The sequence below is a fragment of the Garra rufa genome, chromosome 24, assembly GCF_049309525.1.
Source record: "Garra rufa chromosome 24, GarRuf1.0, whole genome shotgun sequence".
NCBI lineage: Eukaryota > Metazoa > Chordata > Actinopteri > Cypriniformes > Cyprinidae > Garra > Garra rufa.
The window spans coordinates 35540821-35559213 of NC_133384.1; the positions used below are offsets into that span (position 1 = coordinate 35540821).

The 18393-nt window shown below is 30.8% G+C and overlaps 1 protein-coding gene across 3 annotated transcripts in view; it reads left to right on the forward strand.

Moving 5' to 3' along the window:
• Nucleotides 1-18393, forward strand: part of LOC141300027 (myosin-binding protein C, fast-type-like) — a 39782-nt gene that overhangs the window by 14088 nt on the left and 7301 nt on the right. Inside the window, exons 2-25 of one of the 3 annotated variants that reach the window (XM_073830327.1) lie at nucleotides 1076-1090; nucleotides 1211-1228; nucleotides 1763-1822; nucleotides 1932-2080; nucleotides 3320-3437; nucleotides 3536-3584; nucleotides 5543-5602; nucleotides 5686-5852; nucleotides 5937-6069; nucleotides 6376-6500; nucleotides 7218-7323; nucleotides 7773-7942; nucleotides 8060-8225; nucleotides 8308-8414; nucleotides 8501-8530; nucleotides 8751-8893; nucleotides 9833-9992; nucleotides 11626-11730; nucleotides 13528-13716; nucleotides 13794-13928; nucleotides 15882-16049; nucleotides 16131-16219; nucleotides 16299-16494; nucleotides 18126-18265. In XM_073830327.1, coding sequence (XP_073686428.1) covers nucleotides 1076-1090; nucleotides 1211-1228; nucleotides 1763-1822; nucleotides 1932-2080; nucleotides 3320-3437; nucleotides 3536-3584; nucleotides 5543-5602; nucleotides 5686-5852; nucleotides 5937-6069; nucleotides 6376-6500; nucleotides 7218-7323; nucleotides 7773-7942; nucleotides 8060-8225; nucleotides 8308-8414; nucleotides 8501-8530; nucleotides 8751-8893; nucleotides 9833-9992; nucleotides 11626-11730; nucleotides 13528-13716; nucleotides 13794-13928; nucleotides 15882-16049; nucleotides 16131-16219; nucleotides 16299-16494; nucleotides 18126-18265 — 2798 coding nt within the window. Of the gene's footprint in view, nucleotides 1-1075; nucleotides 1091-1210; nucleotides 1229-1762; nucleotides 1823-1931; nucleotides 2081-3319; nucleotides 3438-3535; nucleotides 3585-5542; nucleotides 5609-5685; nucleotides 5853-5936; nucleotides 6070-6375; nucleotides 6501-7217; nucleotides 7324-7772; nucleotides 7943-8059; nucleotides 8226-8307; nucleotides 8415-8500; nucleotides 8531-8750; nucleotides 8894-9832; nucleotides 9993-11625; nucleotides 11731-13527; nucleotides 13717-13793; nucleotides 13929-15881; nucleotides 16050-16130; nucleotides 16220-16298; nucleotides 16495-18125; nucleotides 18266-18393 lie in introns of those variants that run through there. The other 2 variants (XM_073830328.1, XM_073830329.1) reach the window with 2 other exon arrangements.

The window sequence follows — 18393 nt, forward strand, 5'->3', positions numbered from 1 at the left end:
TTCGGCAACCGAAATTATTCAGTTAAACATCAACTGTTCAGGACAAGCAAGGGACTCATGAACAACTATCACTAAAAAACAAAAAATTAAAAACAGCTGTGGATCATTCAGGTAACAACATATTTTTTATAAATTCAACTACTATTTTCTCTTGTGGACTATTTGTAAACATCTTTTATCTGAAATATCTTATTCAGGTCAGTACTAAATAAAAAAATAACATGCATTTAGTATGATCCCTTATTTTGTATGATCCCTCTTCTTATTTTGGTAAAATAATTAACATTCTGTAACATAATTAACAGATTCTGCAAGGTGTATTTAAACTGTTAACAAAAGTGTATAAGTCTATGTCAATAGATACATGACTAGAATAGTTTAAATGTTTTATTCCTTATTTAATTACATTTGAACTATAGACCCGATGTACAGATTAATACATGATGAAAGTGTAACTTATGATATATGATTTTATATTTATTTATATTTATCAATTTCATTGTTGGTCTTATTAATATTCATGAGTTACGTTACGTGGTCACGTGACGCACGACTGAGGTAGCAAAATGCGGTTGTGAAGAAACCACATTTTAACGAAACAACGTTAATTTTGACATGATAAACGACCCAGCTTTCAAATGATTTCAATGTAATTACAAAATTTAAAAAAATAAATGTAGTTTTGACGCTATAATGTGGCGTGACAGATCGCTGTAACCAACAAACTGCAGCGCGAAGCTCGAGTGAACCAATCTTCCTCTTTATTTTTAGACATAACATGAATAAACATGAATGAACATCTAAAGGTATGTTGAAATATAAAGGAAAAACGTCAATGAAACGGTTTATAAACAAAAACAACGTCAAATTTAACCTTACCTCAAAAAAGCCTTCAAGTGTGTAACAGTGAACGTAACGTTAAATGCCTCCTTAGTTAGCTAGAAATTAGTTTACTGAAGAACATATCGGTACAAAATCATAAATATATAGTTAAATACATGCACTACATCCGACATGAAGTATATTTTTACTTTATCTGTTGTCTAATGTCACTTTTTCTCATTTTTCCCCACAGAGGTGAAGCCAGAGGGTAAGTGACACTATTTGCTTACATTGACTCTTTCCAAATTAAAAGTCCTTTAACGTTACATCTTATGCAGTAATGAAAACAGTCAGTTTCTTTAGTTTAACGTTGTTCTTTCACCTGCAGAAGCTCCAGAGGAGGATGGTAATTAATCTGAATGATTATAAAAATCCTTTAGCAACTTCCTTGTATTATTTAAACCACATACTAACTATATAGAATTTCTTTAAGACTTCTAAGTTGGTGTGCATGAAGGACTATATGATATATTTTGCAATAATTACTATTATATTTACAGTGAGGTGTATGTAAATAATAATATTTGGCCTGCCCTATTATGAAACTGAATGTAATTGAAAATAAATGACTGCAAAAAGTGAAAAGAGGAAAGAATTGATGTCTCTTTCCTTGCGCATGAAGCTCACCCAGAATTTATTTAATTTAGTGAAACTATCATTAATGTCATTAATTGTTAATTCAAAAAACAACACAATGTAATGTTGTTTTATGCTTGAATTAATATGTTTTAAATATTTGCAAGGAATATTTAAAATCAAAACAGAGCGTGCTTTTCAATGAGATTTCATTTACAGGATCCCTATCTGTTAATATCCAAGTCTGTCTGCATGTGTTTGTGTATTTTTGTATTTATGTAACGTACCTGTCCCATGCTTGCAGAACGACAAGAGCTGACAGGACTTTTTGTGGAGAAGCCAGAAAGTGTAGTGGCCATCGCAGGTATAAAAACACATTATTGAAGCTGCAAATAGTTGCCATATTAAAACAACAATCAATACAGGATGAATGTTGCATTAAGATTTTTTTTTTTTTTTTTTTTGTGACACAGGTAAAGATGTAACATTTGTGGTTAAGGTGGACTCCACCAACCTCACACGTAAACCCGTCATGAAGTGGTTGAAGGGGAAGTGGATGGACCTCGGCAGCAAAGCAGGAAAACACATCCAGATAAAAGAGACCTATGACAGAAACACTAAGGTTAGAAGAAAGTGTGCTGTCAAATATGAAATTGATCATTTAATTTAAAGAAAAGTCTTCATAGCAGGATTTCTAAACTCATATCCAGGTTTGATGATGTATGGTGTATTAAATGAAAGCCTGCTTCCAATGCAAAAAAATGCTTTTCTTACTTAGATTTTTTTCTAAGTATATTCTAAGTTAGTATATTCTAAGAATTAATAAGTATAATGAGTATATTATACTATAAGTATATTCTAAGAATTATATTCTAAGTTTCCAGTCAAAATATCTAAAAATTCCTAAATCAAGAAGGATTTTCTAAACAAGTAAAAATGGTCATGTTTTCAGAAAGAACAAGTCAAAATTATGTGTGTTTTGGCTTGAAACAAGCAAAATAATCTGCTAATGGAGTAAGAAAAAGAATCTTGTTTTCTGTTTGAAATAAGATTTTTTTATTTTATTTGCTAACCCCATTGGAAGATTATTTAGCTTGTTCTAAGCAAAAACTCACTTAATTTTGACTTGTTCTTTCTGAAAACATGAAAATTATTTTTACTTGTCTAGAAAATCCTTCTTGATTTAAGAATTTTTAGATATTTTGGGGAAAAAGCATTTTTTGCGGTGTCCACCATGGTATGAAAAAAAATGTAATTGACTTTTTAATCTCACAATTAAGACTTTTTTTATTAGCAAAAGAATTGCAAGATTTTAAGTCAGAATTGCAAGAAATATTGAGAAGTCAAAGAAAGTCTGAGAAGTCAGAATTGTGAGATTTAAATTGCAAAAATAAATGTAGAATTGTGAAATGAAAGTCAAACTTACCTTTTTTATTATTCTGTGGAAAAACGAAAAAAGAAGAACTGCTGGATGTAAACTTAGAATTGCAAGGAAAAAAGTAAGAATTGCAAGATGTTACCAGAATTGTAAGATGTAAAATGAAGGAAGTTGTGAGAGTAACGGTCAAAGTTGTAAGATAAAAAGTCACAGGTACCTTTGTTATATTTATTTTTTTATCCCGTGGTGGAAACGGGCTTCCATAATATGAATCTTATATTTTAGTAGAGCATTTGTACAGTATAAGACAAAACTGCAATGCTAAAAGTATTTAGATTATCATCAGAAATCTTCTAAATGCATTAAACATTTATGCAATATTGAATGGCCTTCAATTGTTGATTAATTTAAATTAATTTCTGACATGAATTTTATTACACATCATCCTTAAATGTGGCGCATTGCTTTCACTCTTTTACTCAGATCTACACGTACGAGATGAAGATTGTCAAGGTGGTCCCAGGAGACGCAGGTGGATACAGGTGTGAAGTGTCTGCTAAAGACAAATGTGACAGCTGCACCTTTGAGGTCACTGTGGAGGGTAAGTGTGTCTTTCACAACAACAATTACACTAACACACCATCTTAGTAGCAATCTGTAAATGTCTGTTTTATATTTATCTTTCTTCCTTTTCTCTAGCTGCTGAACAAGAGGAGTCAGTAGATATTTTGTCTACCTTCAAAAGAGCGTGAGTTTGAGAAAACAGACAGAGATGAGCGAATGTATTTCTCATAAGTATGCAGCCACATATTTAGAATTGAACAGGACTAAGTGAATAATTGAGCACTTGAACCAAACATCAGATAACTGTTAATCTAAATATTTGGATGTTCCAGTATTGAGTAACAACAATTTTTGAGTCATGATGAAATTAGGTGCACAAATGAATGCCCATTTGCAATTCTGAAATTATTCTCAAAACAAAACATTTACTTAACCTAACATCCACTGCAAAAAAATGCTTTTCTTACTTAGATTTTTTTGTCTTGCAGCCAAAATATCTAAAAATTCTTAAATCAAAAATGATTAAAACAAGCAAAATAATCTGCAAATGACGTAAGAAAAATAATCTTATTTCAAGCAGAAAACTAGATTATTTTGCTTACCAAATTGGCAGATTATTTTACTTGTTTCAAGCAAAAACTCACTTAATTTTAACCTTTTTTTTCTGAAAACAAGACAATAATTTTGAAATTATTTATTGCAGTGTAACCTAAATTTCAAGTGTCACAGAAAAGAAATTTAATTAATTTAATTTAATTATTTCAGGCTTATATATATATATATATATATATATATATAGAGAGAGAGAGAGAGAGAGAGAGAGAGAGAGAGAGAGAGAGAGAGAGAGAGAGAGAGAGAGAGAGAAAAGTAATTTAAAACAGTTTAACATAAGGCTGCAACATAAAATGTGAGAAAAATAAGGGGTATGAATACTTTAACAAGTGACTGTATAAAGGTCTTCACAGCAACCTGTCAAAATGAAAGTTTGGTTTAACTTGAAGAAAGGGTGACAGAAAATTATAAAAAATATTTATTTATTTATTTTTATTTTAATCAATTAGACCTGCTTTTTGTTTAATATTTTTTAATTTTTTGTTGTTTTGTTTTTTTGAGTCTAGAAAAATTAAAATGGAAAAATGGAATTTGAGAAAAAAATAAAATGGAATTTAGGAAAACAAATCATTTCATAGGGCCCTATATATCTCATTTAACCCCCCAAAAAATCACAAAACATTTCACACAATACATGTGCGTGCGCACACAAACACATATGTATTACATACTGTGTGTATGTATTTTATATGTATTTGAATGTATATGTGCTCTTGGTCTGCCAGATAAAGCTTTGATTTCATCAAATGAAAAGAGACTTTACAGCCAGGAAAAACTTATTAATGAGATGGATAAGTGATAAAACTCTGACTATATCTGGATGGCACAAGATTTTAATGGAACTATCCCACTGGAATATTTAACATGTTTAGTTAATGTTTAGTCAGGTCTGTTTTATAATATCTGGAAGCCTTATACACTGCAAAAAATGCTTCTCTTACTTCTAAAAATTAAATCAAAAAGGATTTTCAAGACAACAAAAAATATTGTCTTGTTTTCAGAAAAAAGAAGTCAAAATTAAGTGAGTTTTTGCTTAAAACAAGCAAAATAATCTGCCAATAGGGTAAGCAAAATAATCTTACTTCAAGCAGAAAACTAGATTATTTTTCTTACCCCACTGGCAGATTATTTTACTTGTTTCGAGCAAAAACTTGCTTAATTTTAACTTCTTTTTTTCTGAAAAAGACAATAATTTTGAATCTTTATAAGAAATTTTAGGTATTTTTGTTGGAAACAAGACAAAAAATGAAAATAATTTTTTGCAGTGTATCAGTAATCTAGGGATTGATTTGTCAAATATTCTGTTGAAGAGTTTTCCTTTTTATCCACTTAATTTTTGAGTATCTAATTTTTAGTTTCCTTTCTATTGGCCTACGATAAATCTGCTTATGCTTATTATAACCATCAACCCCCACTCTCTTTTTTAATAATGATCATAGTTTTTTTTTTTTTTTATGTGTATGTTTTTCAAATAGAAAAATGTGCACTAAATATATTTGGTGGAAACTATTGACTTGTGCTCTTGAACAGAGATGCTGGGGAGGATGAGGGTGATCTGGACTTTAGTGCTCTTCTCAAAGCCGCTAAAAAGTAAGTGTTTGCTCTATCCATTATATCCACAGTCCGTCTTCCTAGCTGCTTACTCTTGTTTATCACATCACTCTCTTTCACAGAAAAAAGAAACCAGAGCCTGAGGTGGAGATCGACGTTTGGGAGCTTCTGAAGAGCGCTCATCCCAGCGAGTATGAGAAGATTGCGTTTCAGTACGGCATCACTGACCTGCGTGGCATGTTGAAACGACTCAAGAAGATGAAGGTTGTGGAGCCCAAAGCCAGCGAGGGTACGAAAAAGAGAGATCAATCAAAATGAAAGGCTCTGTTCTTCTGTTTGTGACTGTGTGTTTGTGTGTGGGATGTCTCTGCAGCGTTCCTGAGACGACTTGAGTCGGCATACTCCGTAAACAAGGGAAAGAAGATCGTCCTGTCTGTGGAGGTGGCCGACCCTAACGCTGAGGTCAAATGGCTCAAAAACGGCCAAGAGATCAAACCTTCTACCAAGTGAGAATCCAGAAAATACTCGTGCAGTTTCAAAGACACACTTATAAGAAAAGCACTTTCATTTGCTTATTTAGAAAAGGCATTACAAAGATGATTCACTTTTTTTATATTTTTAACATTATATGTGTTAAAAGTGCCTCATGCACCAAACAAAATGCCAAAAGTAACAAAATTGTATAACTATATAAAAGCCTACAGAGGTCATGATGAGAAGCATGGAGATTCAAACTTATTTTAAGGCCTCTGTTAGTTTTTGTCATGTTTAATGTTGTAAGAAAGCATAATATATTTCTCTTTGTATGGCAGATATATAATGGAGGCCGATGGAAACATTCGAACCCTCACGATTAACAAATGTAATCTGGCAGATGATGCTGCATATGAATGTGTGGTCGGGACTGATAAATGCTTCACGGAAGTCTTTGTTAAAGGTGTGTAAATTAACTACCCTTTTTCATCAAATTCATCTGACCAAGGTGTTAAAAGTTTTAAAGCCTTTAAAATTTAAGGCCTGGAAAACTCTTGAAAATAGCAATATTCCTGAAGAGGACAGACAATGTATCTATGAAAATAAGTGTTTATTTTTTTCAATAAGAATCTTTTCATGCATAATTCACGCAATTGAAAAAACATCATAGCCAGAACAGATATGAAACGCTATTGGCTAATTTAAAGTTAGGGTGGGGCTGCTTGATACATCCTGCCCTATCTTCTTGTTTCTGTTAAAATTATGTCACCACAGAATAACGCTATGTGTTTTAAGGCACTTCAGTCGACCATGTATCACAAATCATTTGATTTAGATCAGGACTTTGGAGCAGGTTCTTGAATCAGTCTGCAAACTGAGAAATTATGGTTTGTGAATCATTATTCAGATCAGGATTTCGGAGCGGTTTCGAAAATCTTTTTTTTTTCAGATTTTTTTTTCTTAAACAGTAGAAAACATCAAACCATGAGTGAGATCTCTGATTGAAGTCCTTGAAAATCAAAATAAAGTGCTTGAAAAGTCCTTGAATGTCCTGGAATTACATTTTACAGTATCTGTATGAACCTTGTTTAAAGTAATGAAGTATTCCATTCATCCAAAACACTGTCATAAATACACACCATCATCTTTTAAAAATGTATCATGTATTTTGTCATTACAGAACCACCAATAACCATCACTAAACTGCTGGATGACTACCAGGTCATGGTTGGAGAAAGAGTGGAGTTTGAGATTGAAGTGTCTGAAGAGGGAGCACACGTAATTTGGTAAACAAGCTATGAACTTAAATTAAAAATGGGATGTAAAATAGGATATCAATAATGCTTTTGTTAGACATAACATACTTAAACAATATATAATTCATATGCATAATTCTCTATATGAGATATATATTTATATAATTTGAAGCAGCACAACTGTTTTCAAAGTTGATAATCAGAAATGTTTCTTAAGTAGTAAATCAGCATATTAGAATGATTTCTGAAGGATCATGTGACACTGAAGATTGCAGTAATGATGCTGAAAATTCAGCTTTGATCACAGGAAAAAAATAAATTTTTACAATATATTAACATTGAAAAGAATTATTTTAAATTGTAACAATATTTTTGATTAAATAAATGGAGCCTTAGTGAGCATAAGAGATTTTTTTTTTTTTTCAAATAAAAACTTATCTCAAAATTTTGATCAGCGATGAATGTTTGTGTAACTGCAGGATGTTTGAGGATCAGGAGTTGTCTCGAGATGACAAAAGTTCAAAGTATCGTTTTAAAAAGGACGGGAAACGCCACTGGCTTATTATTCAAGAGGCGACACTAGAGGACAATGGGATGTACTTTGTTCACACCAATGGAGGCCAATCGAAGGGAGAGCTCATCGTTGAAGGTAAAATCTGATCTCTACATACATATAACCCTTTCCAGTTTAACTAGTGGTTTTGCAGACTAAAGTTGAAAATCTTCAATCTTTTTTTTTTTTTTTTTCCTCCTTGTCAAACCTCAGAGAAGGAACTGGAGGTGCTGCAAAGTATTGCAGATCTTACAGTCAAATCAGCAGAGCAAGCAATGTTCAAGTGTGAGGTGTCTGACGAGAAAGTCACAGGGAAATGGTTTAAGGATGGCGTGGAAGTTCTGCCCAGTGACCGTATCAAGATTTCCCATATCGGCAGGTCAGCTTTCAGACACATGCACATGTTTACTTGGCTCAGATGTAACTGTACAGGTTTGAAATATGTGTGCGTTTGACTTCAGGATTCATCGTTTGACTATTGATGACGTCAAGCCAGAGGATGCTGGAGATTACAAGTTTGTCCCAGACGGTTATGCACTCTCAATCTCTGCTAAACTCAACTTCCTGGGTGAGAAGGAAACTATATTGAGCCAAACTATCAGATTTGATGATTTGTTATGAACATACATAATCAGATCATTCTTCTTCTTTCAGAAATCAAGATCGACTACGTTCCCAGACAAGGTAGGACAAAGACATAGACACTAACTTTATGCAACTGGCCTAGGCTGGGCTCTACGTTTCCTTTTCTTTTTAGGAGCACCATATTTTTTCATAGTCGCATGTAGTAGTTTTTAGTCACAAATGCGAGTGAAATGGTAGCACTGTATCACTGGCAGGATGCTCCTTCTGACTCTCTAATCACACTTGCCTGTATCCACTTACTTTGTCTTGCTCTTTCAAGATCCTCCTAAGATCCATTTGGATGTTGCCGGTAACATGGTTTCTCAGAACACCATCATTGTTGTTGCTGGTAACAAACTGCGTCTGGATGTGGAGATCACTGGAGAACCTGCTCCCACTGTTTGCTGGATGAGGGGAGACAAGGTACACATATAAAATGATGACGGGTAATCAGTAGTGATCATTTAAATAATTAATAGTGGATAATACACATGCTTCAAATATGGATGCATCGATATGGCATCTCTACCAGGGTTAGTGTTAACTAAAACAAAAGCTGTTTAAAAGAATGTGTCATTTGAAATAAATTAAATATAAATATTAAGAGAAAATGCCGAAAATAAAATTGGAAATGTTGCCTGGGCAGCTAACTGAAATAGGTTTGCATTTAAATGATTAATGAAAATGATTGACTGGAAACAGAAGCTAAAGCTGAACTAAACTAAAACACTAAAATGAAAACAAATTAAACCTAAATAGTAATATTTAAAAATAACAATACTTATAAACTAACTCAGAACAAACAAGAACAAACTAATACAAATAATACCATTAGGAAAAAAATACTAAAAATGAAAATAAAATTATATAAAAATTAGTGCCAATTTAAAAACTCTAATATTACAAAACTTAAGTTCTGTTCAAACAAATAATTTCGATTAATCGCATCCAAAAATATTCTGTGAAACATTGGAATATATAATTTATACATGCTTATAGCCAGGGTTTTAAGTGGAGAATATAATATACAGAAATATTATTTTATTTTATTTGTGTTTAACAATGTTTTGTGTATTTGTGATCAAAATAAATGCAGCTTTGGTGAGCAGAACAGACTTCAAAAACATTTAAAACTCCAAGCTTTTGAATGGTAGTGTATTTATGTGAAATCAATAAATACATTTTACTTGGACTTTTTTAATGTCACTGGTATTGTTTTGACAATTATAGATGGAAAACCATATAACAAAATGTTTTAGTTTTAAATTTTAGATTTATATACTCTTTGTTTGTAATGTGTTTTAAAAAGCTACAATTGTTTGCTAAATTAATAAATAAAACGGCTGTCCCTGTGTGTCACAGCAAGTGACAGATGCAGAGGGACGTGTGCGTGTGGAAAACAGGAAAGACCTCAGCTGTTTCGTCATTGAAGGAGCAGAACGAGAAGATGAGGGCAACTACACAATCACTGTCACCAACCCCGCAGGAGAGGACAAAGCCAACCTATTCATCAAAATCGTAGGTGTGTTTCCAGCATGGCCTCTTTCTTCCTGCAGATGGCACTGTGATTCTGACCAGTAATATTAACAAAAGGACTTCTGCTGGCTACAAACCCTACAGCAGGGCTATTCAATTAGATACATTTGAGGGCCGGATTATCGAACTGGAAATTTGAAGCGGGCCAAGACAATTACATTGAAATGCATATTCACTAAAATTAAATAAATATTACAAACACCAACATCTATAAATAATGCTGTCTGTCAATCAATTGAAAAAATAAATAAAAATCACATTTTTTTCTATTAATCATGAATAATCGCATATTTATATATTTATACTGTCATAATTTCACAATGAATCTCCAAATTAAGGTAGAAACAACAAAGTATTTCAAAATATGTGTTTAATAGCATCTTTTTACCAAGTAGCCTATTATTAATGAAGTATTGATATCAATATTACTGGTGTCTCTATTAAATTAATTTTCTCTCAGTTTTACATATTAATTATGTCCATTCAACATTACAGTAAAATTGGAAGCCCAACATTTAATAGGCTCTGAAATATATAACAGCTTTTAATTTAGGTGATTTTAAAACGATCTTTACATAAACTATAAATTGTATATGCAAAAAATATACAGATTTATAATCGTAATTTTATGTTTTTAATTTTAAATTTGTGTTTGTTTAACACAAAGTATATTTTGTCCATCAAAATAACATTCAAATTGGATCATAAGAGCTATAAAGTGCTTAAAATGGTTTTGGAAAATGCTTGAAAGTCATTGAAAAGTGCTTGAATTTCTCTCTCAAAAGGTTGTACAAACCCTGAAATTAATACATTCGACTTTGCTTAAGTTGGTGTGACTTCTAGTTGTTTGACCCACATCAGCGCTGTTAATAACATAATTCTGAGCAGAATTTGAATGATTCTCACTGATCTTTCAACAACCTTAATTTATTCTGGGCGAAATCAAACACTTTTCACTGGATCTCGCACTGTGCAGTAACAGAGTCGCTAAATCAACTTTGGTTCCCGAGGCTGTTCTGAGCTTGGACAATTGTTTTGGCGTTGCGGTCGGAGCTGATAAACGGTCCGCGCTGCGCAACTCAAACGTGGCGCTTTTTGGTTTCTCTTTCGCTTTGTTTGCCGTTTAATGTTTCTCATTTGAAACAGAAATAGCAGCGTGTATGAGTTGAATAACGCAATGGTCGCGCCTTTGCGACCGCTCACAAAATTTAGTCGCACCGGCAGAAAAAATGCGACCATTTGGTCGCAGTCTGGAGCCCTACCAGCGCTTGTCAAATCTGCCGTCTATTGATGTTGCGATCTCCGGTAGATTGTTGTGGTTCTTGGCTCTCTCGCTTTTCTTTTTTGGCTGGCCCGCCGCCTAGTGGACAAACTAATTAGTGCAAAAACCATTCAAGCCACCTGCTGCTCCCTCGGGCCGGACGAAGATGATTGGCGGGCCGCATTTGGCCCGCGGGCCGCCAATTGAATAGCCCTGCCCTACAGCGACCTCTAATGAGTGAATCACTGTTAGTGTGAAAGCACCTTTAGGGTCTAAATGCACATTTAGATTTACATTTATTCAAGGTAAACATCTTATCAGCTCATGCCATCTATCTAAAGTCTGTGCTGTGTTGCAGACGTTCCTGATCCTCCCGAGAACGTGAAGTGTACTGGAGTAGGAGAAGACTGTGCCACTATTATCTGGGAGCCTCCGAAGTTTGATGGAGGAGCACCTTTAAAAGGTAACACAACACTCACACTCACCTGTAAATACTGTTAAAGGTAACACAAACACAGCATTTAACACATTTTGAGGTAGTGTTGCACGATATACCAATACCCTGCTTTAAAAAAAAACGGTATGATTTTAAGAAAGCTTACTTTAAGAAAACATTTTGATAAAAGCCGTATTAACACTGTTAGGTAAGGTGACCAGATTTTTAAAATGAAAACTGGGGACATTTCCTAGTTAAGTGGTTAAAATAGCACTGATATCTCACTTGTGATTATTTATGAATTAAAAATGGGGACAGTATGTTTTTTTATTATTATTATTGTTGTTGTGGGTTCCATATATTACTATCATAATTGGTAATTACATTGATGTTTGAGGATCAAAATTAAAACTGAATTTGAGAAAAATAATAAAATGTATTTTATAGGACCTTAAAATGTAATTTTTGTTAAACTTTTAAGAAATTGCTGTTAAATCATGTACATTTCATGATTTTATTTAATCAGGTATATTTTTTGATTAATATTTTTTAATGTAACCATTAAAATAGAGTCTAGAAAAATTCAAAACAGGAAAAATGGAATGCAGAAAAATTGTAATGATTTGGGAATAAAACAAATTTCATATGGCCCTATTTATTTCATTTGTGTCTCTGTTTGATCTCACTTGTGTGATTATCTAATTATAAAATGGGGACAATATGTTGTAACAAAAATGTAAAGGCAGCAACCCGTCAAGTTAAGTTAAACTTGACATAAATATAATTTAATGTAATAATAGTACTACTACTACTACTAATAATAATACAAATATTATTAATATTCAAATATTACAAATATTCAAAGAATATTTACCAGAAAAATCATTTACCAGAATTTATTTACAAGAAAATTGAAAAATACACAAGACAGAGTTCTGAAATGTTTTTTTAAAAATAAATAAATAAATTATATATATATATATATATATATATATATATATATATATATATATATATATATATATATTATTATTATTATTTTTTTTTTTTTTTTTTTTTTTTTTTTTAAATAAAATTGAGTTCGTCATTATAAATTAATGAGACATGCTTTAGAAATCTTTAGAAAATTAAAGAGAAAATTAGAAATTTAGAAATTGCTGTTAAATCGTGAATGTTTCATGATTGGTATAGAAAAATTAACTGAATTTGAGAAAAATAATAAAATCTATTTTATAGGACCTTAAAATTTTATTTTTGTTAAACTTTTGAGAAATTGCTGTTTCATGATTTAATTTAATTAGATATGCCTTTTGATTATTTTTTACATGTATAAACATTAAAACAGAGTCTAGAAAAATGAACAAAATGGAATCCAGAATTTTTTTTAATAAATTTGGAAAAAATAAAACAAATTTCATATGGCCCTATCTATTTCAATTGTGTCTTTGTTTGATTGTATTTGTCCTTTAGTTTGTTACTTGCATCTATGTTCTTATTATTAATAACAAAGACAAAATAACAAAAATTGACTATACCATGATATAAAAGTACTATATCATGAAATAAGATTTGGCTTTATCCTTTTAGCTCTTATCAAAGTTGCAAAGATCTCTACATACCTGTAGGCTCAGTAGTTTTAAAGGGGGATGAAATGCTTTTTTTAATACTTAAAATAACTAAAATCTCCATTTTGATCATCTGTTATTCATTTACTTTACCTGCCGTTCTATGTTTTTGTTGTAGTATTTTATTCAGGTATTGTAACTGAGTCTATTTAGAAGTAATCACTGCTTTGTGTCAATCTGTTCTGCTTCTGTTTCCCAGGCTATCTGATGGAGAGAAAGAAGAAAGGATCATCCAGATGGACTAAACTTAACTTTGACGTCTATGAGAGCACGACATACGAGGCCAAGCGCATGATTGAAGGCATTCTGTATGAGATGAGAGTTTTCTCAGTCAATGGAATCGGACTGTCAGCTCCCAGCCTCAACTCTAAACCATTCATGCCAATCGGTGATTAAAGATGGTGCTGTTGCTTAGTTATGAACTTTTGAAGTTTTCTGTTTTAACTCTTGATTTCTCTCTCTCAGCCCCCACCAGCGAGCCCACAAAGTTGATTGTTGATGATGTGACGGACACCACGTGCTCACTGAAGTGGTTGGCTCCTGAGAGGATCGGAGCTGGAGGGTTGGATGGATACATGATTGAATTCTGCAAGGAAGGAGGTCAGTCACCTGCAGGAATCATTCTGAGTTAAATGATTCTGGGCCTAAACCCAACACTATATGTGACCCTGGACCACAAAACCTTGTCTTAAGTAGCATGGGTATATTTGTAGCAATAGCCAAAAATACATTGTATGGGTCAAAATTACAGATTTTTCTTTTATGCCAAAAATTATTAGGGTATTAAGTAAAGATTGTGTTCCATTTTGTAAATTTCCTACCGTAAATATATCAAAATGTATTTTTTATTAGTAATATGCACTGCTAAGATCTTCATTTGGACAACTTTAAAGGTGATTTTCTCAATATTGTGTTATTTTCTTTATGATTCGGCCCAATATTGTCCTTTTCTGCAAAGTTTCTTCAAGAATCAATCAGGCTATATGTGGATATATAATGCAAGATAATAATTGGACTGGGTGATATAGCTTATGAAAATCTCTTATTTAGTCTCCAAAGCAATATTTGTAATTTTTTATATAATAATAAAAAAAAAAAAAATAAGAATTAAGTTTTGATTATGTTTTAAATATGTATTGATATTTATGTTTTTGCTCTAAAAAGGTTTAAAAGGTTATTTAAATCTGACATAATCTTACAAATTCAAAATGCTTAACGTTACAACCAAAATAATAAAAATTTATTCAATGTTTTATTAAAATGAAATAATTTTTTTATTTATTTGAAACAATATTTAGTAATAAAAAGCAGTATTTATTTATGTGCATGTATGTAAATTAAACAATAAATATAAAAAACGTATATTATTACTTACTGTAACAACTTTTCCTGCTTAATTTTAAATGGGAGTCTTTAGTACTCCCATGAGGACATCCCCTAATCCTTTTTAATAAATTAATGATATACTTATTTATTTATTTATTTATTTATTTATTTATTTGAAAAATACACTACCAGTCAGAACTGTAAGATTTGTAATGTTTTTTAAAAGTCTCTTCTGCTCACCAAGCCTACATTTATAAAATACAGCAAAAGCAGTAATATTGTTACATTTTACTATTTAAAATAACTGCTTTCTATTTGAATGTTTTAAAATGTTTTCTATTTGAATTTGTTTATGTAAAAAGCGTCATTGCTCTAGTCTTCAGATTTTTTTTTTTTTTTTTCTTAGATTTTTTTATTATTATTATCAATATTTAAAACAGTTGAGTATATTTTTTCAGGATTCTTTGGGGAATAGAAAGATCTAAAGATAAGCATTTATCTGAAATAAAAAGGTTTTGTAACATTATACACTATACTATTCAAAAGTTTGGAGTCAGTATAATTTTTGGTTGGGGGAAAGAAATTATAATTAAGACTTTTATTTACCAAGAATGCTTTAAATTGGTCAAAAGTGATGATAAAGGCATTTATACTGTTACAAAAGATTTCTATTTTATATAAATGCTGTTCTTCTGAACTTTCTATTCATCAAAGAAACCTGAAAAAAATTCTACTTTCAGCATGATAATAATAAATGTTTTTTTTTTGTTTTTTTTTTTAACAAGAAGCAAATAAGAATGTTAGAATGATTTCTGGAGGATCATTTGACTGGAGTAATGATGCCTAAAAATCAGCTTTGAAATCACAGGAATAAACTACATTTTAAAATAACTAAATATTCAAATAGAAAACAGTTATTTTAAATACTAAAAATATTTGTTTTTGCTGGACCAAATAAATGAAGGCTTGGTTAGCAGAAGAGACTTCTTTAAAAAAAAAAAAAAAACATTAAAAATCTTACTGTTCAAAAATGTTAAACAGTAGTGTAAATATTCAATCTTTTTAGTAAATGTTTCATTTTTAATTTAATTATTAGTATTCATGCATGTATTGTAAATTTGTAAATGTTAATAATGTATTTATAATTTTTATTTGTAATTTCACTGTTTGCTTTTAATTTTTATTAATAATCCCTTTTATATTTTTTTCATTGTCTCTGTGTGTCAGAAACGGAGTGGCATCCTGCTAACACGGATATCATTGAGCGTCAGAGTTACACGGTGAGAAACCTTCCCACTGGCGAGAAGGTGAATTTCCGTGTGGTTGCAGTGAACATAGCGGGCCGCAGTCCTCCTGCATTACTTGGGCAACCGGTCACCGTCAGAGAGATCATGGGTGAGGAGAAAACAAGATGCATGAAAATAATGTTTATCTCTTGCAAACCTGTTCCTTAGTGATGTTCTCCTCTCCTTTCAGAGCATCCTAAGATCCGTCTGCCTCGTGAACTCAGAACCAAGTACATCAGGAGAGTCGGAGAGAAAATCAACCTTGTCATCCCCTTCCAGGTGTGTATGTTAAAAATATGAACTGCATCTATGATAAAGCACATCGCCTCAACAATAAACAAGTGTTTGTGTTTTTCAGGGCAAACCTCGTCCTATCGCTACATGGCTGAAGGACGGCCAGCCTGTGGATGAAAAGAAAGTAGGTGTCAGGAACTCGAATGTCGACTCCATCCTTTTCATTCGTTCTGCTGAGAGAGACCACACTGGGAAATACACACTTATCTTGAAAATTGAAAACATGGAGGACTCAGCCACCATAGACATCCGAATTGTAGGTAAGATGACATGTAGATACGGTTTTAACCATCTTACATTATTTATTTATGAATATCATTAACAAATAATGATTGACCAATAAGGATTTTCATTGGCTGATGCTGATTTTGGTATATAAAAAGCATAGTGGCTGAAATAATAGTGATATCTAATGCAATTTAATAATAACAAATGCATTTTTTTCCCACACAACATTTACAATTATTTTACAAAATTCAGTAACAATTTTTTTTCATACCTTTAAAGTACAAAATCCAATCTTCCAATCTTTTTGTCAGTCGAACCACTTTGATGTAAAATGTTTAATTACCCCCTAATTTTAAGTTAATATTTTAATAATTTTATAACATTTGCAAGTTTATGGATGTCTGATGTTCGAATATGATTACATGACATGCAGGTAAACTAAATATTAAATTTTTAGTTATTTTTAATGTTTTTATTATACAATTATTTAAATTAATTAATTATTTTAATGTTTTTATTATACAATTATTATTTAAAATAATTAATAATTTTAAATTTTTCATTATTATTATTATTTTTTTTTTTGTAAATTTAAAACATTTTATTATTATAAAAATAATTGTAATTTTATATTTTGAATTTAATTATTATTCATTTATTTGGTTTATTTAATTATTTATGTGCATATAAATAATTTTAAAAGTATATATCAATTTTAATTTTACATTTTACAATATACTTATTATTAATTTAAATGTGGAAATATAAATAATTTACAATTATTTCATGTTACATTTTTAAGATTTAATTCTCAGTTAAATCTTAAAATTATTAAATTTTTATGTAATTATACAAATTATACATTTTAAATTAATTTTATATTTTGAATGTAATTATTATTAATTTATTTAGGTTATGTAATTATTTACGCAAATATAAATTATTTTAAAAGTATTTATTATTTTAATTTTACATTTTGGATTTAATTATTATTCATTTAAATGTGGAAATATAAATAATTTACAATTATTTCATGTTACATTTGTAAGATTTAATTCTCAGTTAAATCTTAATGTTTAATTTTTTTGTAAATATAAATCATTTTAAATAAATATATTTTAATATTATATTTTGAATGTAATTATTATTAATTTATTTAGTTTATGTAATTTATGTGAATATAAATAATTTAAAAAAAATATGAATGGAAATATGAATAATTTTCAGTTATTTAATTTTACATTTTTAAGATTACATCTTCTCTTTTATCTTAAAATTATTAAATTTTGTATGTAAATATATAAAGCACTTTAAATAAATTCATTTTATATTTTGAATGTAATTATTATTTTATTTAGTTGGTTTAATTATCTACGTAAATATAATTAATTTTGTAATTATTTATTTATTTTATATTTTGGATTTAATTATAATTAATTTATTGAAAATACATAATTTAAAATTACTTAATAGTGAATTAATTTAATTTAATTCTTAATTAAATTAAATTCTAATCCTATGAACCAAACCTCCTCCAGTTCCCTCACGAATCCCAATTTTGCGAAACGTAAATAGACAGCTCTAAAATCTCCCCGTCTTATCGCTCACGCGCTGACCACTGATTTACTCCAGAGACGTTCATCAAGTTCATCTTTTTTCCCAGATAAACCCGGCCCTCCAAGTCATGTGCAAGTGACTGATGTCTGGGGTTTCAACGCAGCGTTGGAGTGGAAACCACCCAAAGATGACGGCAACTGTGAGATCACTGGGTACACAATCCAGAAAGCAGACAAGAAAACCAAGGTGAGAGATCTGATCTCCATTCATCCACCAAAACACTTTGTTACCCAAAAAGAAGTCTGTCATCATTTACCCACCCTCATATCTCTCTCTGACTTCAGAAGACTAGTAATATGGCCTACTGTTTTAGA